The following is an 8,466-nucleotide window of genomic DNA, read 5'->3' as shown; positions in this document are numbered from 1 at the left end:
TCGCGCTTACACAATACAGTTACCGTCTTACCAGTCTATATGAACTTTTATTTCTAAAAACCTACGAACCCTGCTACCCGAGTATAGAGCGCCGACAGTGGTGACCCCGACGTGATTGGAACGTGACCTTCCATCACCACCATCTTCGGCATCAGCCTCCGCCATCCTCACCATCTCCGCCACTCCGTCATCAGCTCCAGTCTTCAACAAGCCAGCATCCAGCCTTCAGGGACCATCGCAGATCGCAACCGACCTTCCTGGTGTAACCTTTTATTTTATTTTACATAAAATAAAATGTTTCACTATTAAATATAGTACGGAAACTTAAAATAATAAAATTCTTAATTCTAAGTATGTACAATTTATTATTTACATAGAAAAATAATTAAACTAAAAGTCTTAATTCTAAGTTACTACTAATAACAAGTAAAATAATACAAAGTTGAAACACTTAACTAAATGGCCTAAAGATTGTTATTGACTACGACATACGCTCGCACGCAGCCGTAAAGTGAAAGGTCTCGAAGGTCACGGCTCCTCGGCCTGCGCACACTGGCCCGCTGGATGCGTTCTGAGTAAGACGCGTACCTCTAATTATTGCTACGTGAGCCTACCTATCTGCTGTCGTACTATCGTGCTACCTAAAACGTGTTGTACATAATAATTATTTACTTTGTGAATCCCCCGTTAATTATCGGGTAAGTGTTGCAATGTATTTCTTGTAGTTGTAAGCTTCTAGCTGTAGTTCGTAATTTCATCATCAAAACACGCTGTGTCATGATCTTAACGTACTTAGTATTTTATATCTTTACATGTAAATTACAATACTTTGATCTTATAATTTAATTAAACGAGAAAAAGTGTTAATTGAAATATCTAAGTAGTTACTTGAGTGGGTAATGTAAATAGTAAAAATATGTACCCACATAATATTTTATGTCACAACTATGTACATAACATAGCGTAAATAGTTATTAATTAATCTTAGTCGCACACCTATATTTTACACTTAATAACTTCTCTTCGTTTGTGACATTTCGTACTAATTTAATTCTATTTCCTTCAACTGGCGGACTGACATATTCTGTCTGTTGCGAAATGTCACAAACTAATATCGTTAGCTTTTAATTGTTTTCTGCCCTATGTATTAGTTGATTATTGTGCCTCATCATTGATCACTATTTTTTGCAAATCATTATCATCTGCTCCCACCTACCGCTTCGCTTGCCGATCTTTGGATGTTGCAGTAAAAATAGGAAATCGGAATAGTTGTAAAATATTTTGTTTACACTATTACAGGGCCCATCTACCCGGTACCGGACGTCTATCAAGCCCCTTATTCTGCCTGGCCTGGCCTACTGCTATCCACATACTACATCAAGACATCTACGCCTGGAGCTACGCGACGGAATTGCAGGACAGTGATAGTGACGGAACTGAGTTACACACATTCGGTCGTTTATAATTGTGAACCCACCTATTAAACCTAAGAACCTATTGTCTATCTTTTCTTTATTTTGTTCCCTCTCCTCTACTAGGAGTGTGACAATGGCGCCCAACTATAGGTATTATATACGACCGAGTGGTTTAATTTGGTTTTCGAGCAATTAATAGCTTTTCTTTGGTGCTGGCTTTAACTTTTAATTTTAAGGCTGATTGTACTAATTAAGTGAATCTAGTGAGCGGTACTACCACAGTTCTTACTACCACAGTTCTTTTTAATATTTACATTCTTAATAAATTATTATTTACATTCTTAACCTAAAATAAAACATTACTGTTACCGCACACTAGTTAACATAGATAAGTAATTTAAATAAATATTGTAGTGCTTAGAACTATTTTGCAACATTTACTAAATAATTATAAAGATGTCTTACCCTATAAAGTTCCTATCATTGCAAAAAGCTGAACTACAGTACGAAGTAGAACTCCGAGGTAGCAGTGGCGAGTCTGTCCAAGAGCTACGCAAAGAAATAGTTAAATTATCACAACTTTTGCCACCTGAGGACATTCTAGAATCTCACTTGGCGGCTTCAGATGACTTAAAAGAAGTAAAAGAATCACTTATTAAGTCCCAAAATAATCTAGCTAATTTAAAAACAAAATTTGATAAAAACTTGTTTAATAGAACAGAAACACTTTTAAATCACTTATACCACCGGATAAATAGAATTGTAAATGTAGCTGAGATTAATGATGTCTACAAAGTTTGTGTCTCCAATTTCAATATGCAATTTAAAGAACTTTCTTCATTAAAATCATCCAGCACACAGGCATCTAACGCTAATCCTACAAATGACACTTCGATACCTACCACTATATCGGTCACGTGTGAGCGAAGTCTGACATCAGATATTCCTAAGCTAAAATTTAACGGAAACACCTGCGTACATGCTTTTATTCAAAAAGTCGAAGAATTCGTTTGCTCCAGAGGTATTTCATTCGAAAAAATACTTTCATTGGCATACGAAATTTTTGACGGAGATGCATTACATTGGTTCCGCTATAACAAGGATAAAGTAAGTTCATGGCCAGAACTACGCACCCTCCTTAAGCAAGACTTTAGCAGTAGTGACTACGATTACAAATTTATGGAAGAAATCAGGACACGCACTCAGGGTGAACACGAAAATATCACCATTTATTTATCTATAATGCATGGTATGTTTTCTCGCCTCAATAAACCACTTACAGAAGAGACGCAATTAGAAATTATTTTGCACAACATCCGTCCTTGTTACGCCAATACCTTGGCAGCTGCTCCTGCTTCTAATATTAAATCTATCGAAGATTTAAGAGCCATATGCCTAAATTACGAAAGGGTTAATTCCAGGTTTTCAAATTTTCGAGAACCACCTAAAGTATCCTCGAATACTATTGCTCCAGAATTCTCATACAAACCTAAACCTAACTACACTAATAATAATAACAAAAATGAACCTACAACTAATAACTATAAACGATATGATCAACCTAAGCCTAGTACATCATTTTACAACAACTCATATAGAAATAATAAACAATATAACGATCCCAATAAATACAAATATGGCAATAGCAATCAAAATCAAATGTTGAATATTGCAGCACTTAATGCCCAATCATTCTACAAAGTTTTCTGCCCCCGCTGTAGATTGAACAATCACTCACTCAAAGACTGCAAGCAAGATAGATTTCCTATTTGCTTTAAGTGTGGCAAAAAGGATGTAATATACCCAGACTGTTCGGATTGTCATCCTCAAGCCAACGAAAATCAAAAAAACTAATTAAGCTCGATTGGAGTAACCGGAATAGAGAATGGAACGATTGGTTGACTTTCATTCGTAACTTTTCTAACTTTAATTCGGTCGCTTCAATCGATAACAAAGTATCCAACGTCGATAGAACTCGACCTTACGTAAAAATTAAAGTCTCTGATTTAACCTTAATGGGATTACTAGACACTGGATCTTGCGTTACTATTATAGGTAATCACACTCATGATAGGTTACTACAAATGGGATTTAAGCTCCAGAATACTGACAATCTTAAATTCACTACTGCGAGTGGAGACACCGTGTATTCTATCGGAGCGTTGTCTCTTCCTATAACTTTTCACGGACTAAAACACACATTAAATGTGTATGTCATACCAGATATAACATCCTCACTTATTCTCGGCATAGACTTTTGGCGAACATTTAACCTTTTTCCAAAACATTTAGACTCTATTCTATTTCGTAAAGATTCTGATTTAGAACTTCAAACTGATTCTGTATCTCAAAACAAAACAAATCTTTGTTCTTATGAACATCTAACGGTTGAACAAAAGACTATGGCTGACCAACTAATATCTCAGTTTCACGACATCTCATACGAAGAACGAGGTTTAGGACGGACTTCTTTAATTACACACCGTATTGACACTGGGGATGCTGCCCCCATTCGTCAACGTTATTATCGCATGTCACCCGAAAAACAACGCATACTAGTAGAGCAACTAGACGAAATGCTCAAAGACGACGTCATCGAGCCCTGTGAAAGCCCATGGTCTTCACCAGTACTACTCACCCCTAAAAAAAATGGCGAACTCAGGTTTTGTCTCGACAGTCGAAAGCTTAATTCAGTCACTAGAAAAGATGCCTACAGTCTACCTTACATATCTGAGATACTCGACAATCTTCGTGACGCTAGGTTTCTTAGTAGCATCGATCTTTCCAAAAGCTTTTGGCAGATTTTGATCCACGCGGAAGATAGATGTAAAACTGCTTTTTACATTCCATCTAGAGGCACGTTCCAGTTTAAGTCAATGGCCTTCGGACTCACAAACGCGCCTGCTACACAACAAAGATTAGTCGATCTTCTCTTTTATGGTCCTGAATTCGAGCACAGGGTCTTCGTTTTCGTTGATGACGTCATCATTGTCTCGGAAACCTTCGAACAACATATGTCTTTGTTAAAACGTGTCCTAGACAGGTTACGAACCGCAAACTTGACTATCAACCTACAAAAGAGCCAATTTTTCCGCAACAAACTAAAATATTTGGGTTATATAGTAGACATTAACGGACTCCACGCAGATCCGGAAAAGATTGAAGCCATCACTAACTACCCTACACCTTCAAATCGTAAAGAGGTTAGACGTTTTTTAGGTACTGCATCATGGTATCGTAGGTTTATCCCTAATTTTAGTACCCTAGCATCTCCTTTAAGCAAACTAACTTCACAAGGCAGGAAAGCCCCACCCTTCTCTTGGTCTCAAGAAGCAGACGACGCCTTTCAAAAGCTTAAAAGCCTGTTATCTTCAGCCCCAATTCTCTCGTGCCCAGACTACACTAAGGCATTCGAAGTACATACGGACGCTAGCGATCACGGGTTAGGCGCCGTTCTTACACAAATGCACAACGGCGAAGAAAAGGTAATAGCCTATATGAGCAAATCCCTGACAAAACAAGAGCGCAACTACAGTGCTACGGAACGCGAAGCACTCGCCGTTCTCGCTGCTATCGAGCATTGGCGATGCTATCTCGAGAATGGTCTAAAGTTTACCGTTTACACAGACCATTCATCACTTAGATGGTTTTTAAATCTTAATAACCCTACTGGACGACTGGCACGTTGGGGTGTTCGTCTTTCTGCCTTCAATTTTGAAATAAAACACCGCAAGGGCGCGGATAACGTAGTTCCTGACAGTTTATCGCGTTCTGTCCCTATAGCTGCCTTAAACGCCTCAACTTCTTCACAAGCCAAACCATTGCTTAATACTAACGATCCTTGGTATTTACATAAATTTAATGGTTGCTTAACAACCCCAACATCCTTCCTAAATTATCAGGTTTCACACGGCAAACTTTACCGGTACATGAAATCACTTAACCCCCTTACTAGGGAATTTCAATGGAAAGAGGTTGTGCCACTTGAACATCGTCAGACTATAATTGAGCAGAATCATTGCGATGCCACATCCGGCCACTTTGGCATTTTTAAAACTTGTAAACGCATCTCTTTGAAATACTTTTGGCCAACTATGCAGCATGATGTTTCTAATTTTGTTTCTAACTGCGACACTTGTCTCTCATATAAACACCCTAACCATGCTACTTTGGGTACCATGGGTAGACCAAAGGACTGTAGCCGCCCCTTCCAAATGTTAAGTATTGACCTCGTCGGACCATTACCTGTTTCTAGAAAACAAAACACATTTTTGTTGGTAGTTAACTGCTGTTTCTCGAAATACTGTTTACTTTTCGCAATTAAAAGAGCAACCGCTGATATTATTTCTAAAATTATAGAGGAAAACGTCTTTCTTGTTCATGGCATTCCCAGTACTATTATAATGGATAACGGTAGACAATTCATAAGCAATACTATGAAATCATTATTTACTTCTTATAATATACCAAACGTTTTCTACACTCCCCTCTATACTCCTCAAGTAAACTCTGTAGAGCGTTACAATAAAACAATAATGACTGCAGTTTCCACATTCATTAAAAATGATCATAGATCTTGGGATACCTTTATTCCAAAAATCCAGTTTGCCTTAAACAGCGCAGTCAACGAAGTCACTGGATATACACCCTCCTTTCTGGTTTTTGGTCGCGAACTGGTCAGTTGTGGCTCTCACTATATCGATGCAGATCTGTCAGATCATATTGTTTTTACACCTCGTGATGCCTACGCCGAAAATTTGGGCAGCTTGCGAAAAACTTTCGACAAAGTACAGGCTTCCCTCATAAAAGCACATTCTCGAAATTGTACTACATATAACCTTAGACGTAAAAATATAGATTTTAATGTTGGAGACATTGTCTGGAAGAGAACTTTCTACCAAAGTGATAAGGACAATAAATTCTCAAAAAAACTAGCCCCGAAATTTATAAAATGCCGCATTATAAACAAAAACTCTAAACTCGTTTATGAACTTGAGGACATGTCAGGTAATAAATTAGGTGCGTGGCATGTTAAAGACTTTAAGCTCCATTGAGCTAAGTATAGCGGATTTTACTAGGAAAAATCCTAATCTTAAAAGGGGGGTATGTAACCTTTTATTTTATTTTACATAAAATAAAATGTTTCACTATTAAATATAGTACGGAAACTTAAAATAATAAAATTCTTAATTCTAAGTATGTACAATTTATTATTTACATAGAAAAATAATTAAACTAAAAGTCTTAATTCTAAGTTACTACTAATAACAAGTAAAATAATACAAAGTTGAAACACTTAACTAAATGGCCTAAAGATTGTTATTGACTACGACATACGCTCGCACGCAGCCGTAAAGTGAAAGGTCTCGAAGGTCACGGCTCCTCGGCCTGCGCACACTGGCCCGCTGGATGCGTTCTGAGTAAGACGCGTACCTCTAATTATTGCTACGTGAGCCTACCTATCTGCTGTCGTACTATCGTGCTACCTAAAACGTGTTGTACATAATAATTATTTACTTTGTGAATCCCCCGTTAATTATCGGGTAAGTGTTGCAATGTATTTCTTGTAGTTGTAAGCTTCTAGCTGTAGTTCGTAATTTCATCATCAAAACACGCTGTGTCATGATCTTAACGTACTTAGTATTTTATATCTTTACATGTAAATTACAATACTTTGATCTTATAATTTAATTAAACGAGAAAAAGTGTTAATTGAAATATCTAAGTAGTTACTTGAGTGGGTAATGTAAATAGTAAAAATATGTACCCACATAATATTTTATGTCACAACTATGTACATAACATAGCGTAAATAGTTATTAATTAATCTTAGTCGCACACCTATATTTTACACTTAATAACTTCTCTTCGTTTGTGACATTTCGTACTAATTTAATTCTATTTCCTTCAACTGGCGGACTGACATATTCTGTCTGTTGCGAAATGTCACAAACTAATATCGTTAGCTTTTAATTGTTTTCTGCCCTATGTATTAGTTGATTATTGTGCCTCATCATTGATCACTATTTTTTGCAAATCATTATCATCTGCTCCCACCTACCGCTTCGCTTGCCGATCTTTGGATGTTGCAGTAAAAATAGGAAATCGGAATAGTTGTAAAATATTTTGTTTACACTATTACAGGGCCCATCTACCCGGTACCGGACGTCTATCAAGCCCCTTATTCTGCCTGGCCTGGCCTACTGCTATCCACATACTACATCAAGACATCTACGCCTGGAGCTACGCGACGGAATTGCAGGACAGTGATAGTGACGGAACTGAGTTACACACATTCGGTCGTTTATAATTGTGAACCCACCTATTAAACCTAAGAACCTATTGTCTATCTTTTCTTTATTTTGTTCCCTCTCCTCTACTAGGAGTGTGACACTGGTTCTTCGGCAGCAAGCATCCGTCACTTCACTGGTCACGGGTACAGCTCTGGCCCAGCTCCACGCCCGACCATCGAAGACGCCTCCGCTCACTATCCCGACTCACCGTGGATAGAGCACCGCAACCTGCTCGTCTCGACTCACCGCAGACTTGAGCACACTGGCACTTGTAAGCTCATCACGCACAGACTGCTGAGCTCATCCTGACGTCATCCACCTCCGGTTCTTCCGGGGGGAGTGGTGTGGCGACATCTACTCGCCACTACAAACTAGTCTACCAACAGATGGCGCTGTTACGACTACACTATGGCACACTCCGCCGCTCATACAAACCTGCATCGCGGTGACGGAGTTTTATTTCCTGCCAAAGAATATATAGACAAACCAAGATGGTGTAAATTGGACCTTGGTCCCCGAGCATAACACCCGCTCGGAAGGAAGCACTAACATCTAGCTTCCTTATTGTGGATGAACATCATATCCCACAAATGTTTGGTACAAAATAATTGTTTTTGGTGGCAGATGTACTGAACTTACATTGTTCTAAGGACTTTTGTTTGACGTTTGATCAGAACCATCGTTGTACTTCGGTAAAGTTTGGTAATTTTGACGTCGGATATACACAACCGACTTTGTACTAGGGACGGGTATTCCAA

At 38.3% G+C, this 8,466-nt stretch overlaps 1 protein-coding gene across 2 annotated transcripts; it reads left to right on the top strand.

Annotated features, from left to right (window-relative positions):
• The first annotated feature begins 267 nt into the window (after positions 1-267).
• On the top strand, positions 268-7,757 carry LOC135076259 (uncharacterized). Of its 2 annotated transcripts, XR_010258227.1 has the most exons (3): positions 268-698; positions 1,300-6,958; positions 7,560-7,757. XR_010258227.1 is itself a non-coding variant. In XM_063970744.1 (2 exons), the coding sequence occupies exon 2, from the start codon at positions 1,872-1,874 to the stop codon at positions 3,267-3,269; it is 1,398 nt and encodes a 465-aa protein (XP_063826814.1). In that variant the 5' UTR covers positions 268-698; positions 1,300-1,871; the 3' UTR covers positions 3,270-7,757. The 2 variants fall into 2 exon arrangements, 1 of the variants encoding a protein (XP_063826814.1); XM_063970744.1 differs by having other exon boundaries at positions 1,300-7,757.
• Positions 7,758-8,466: the final 709 nt, after the last annotated feature.

The sequence above is a fragment of the Ostrinia nubilalis genome, chromosome 11 (assembly GCF_963855985.1).
Source record: "Ostrinia nubilalis chromosome 11, ilOstNubi1.1, whole genome shotgun sequence".
NCBI lineage: Eukaryota > Metazoa > Arthropoda > Insecta > Lepidoptera > Crambidae > Ostrinia > Ostrinia nubilalis.
This window is presented reverse-complemented; position numbering and strand designations above follow the sequence as displayed.

Coding starts and splice junctions, on each gene's coding strand:
- LOC135076259 (XM_063970744.1), top strand. CDS start 1,872: ATGTCTTACCCTATAAAGTTCCTATCATTGCAAAAAGCTGAACTACAG.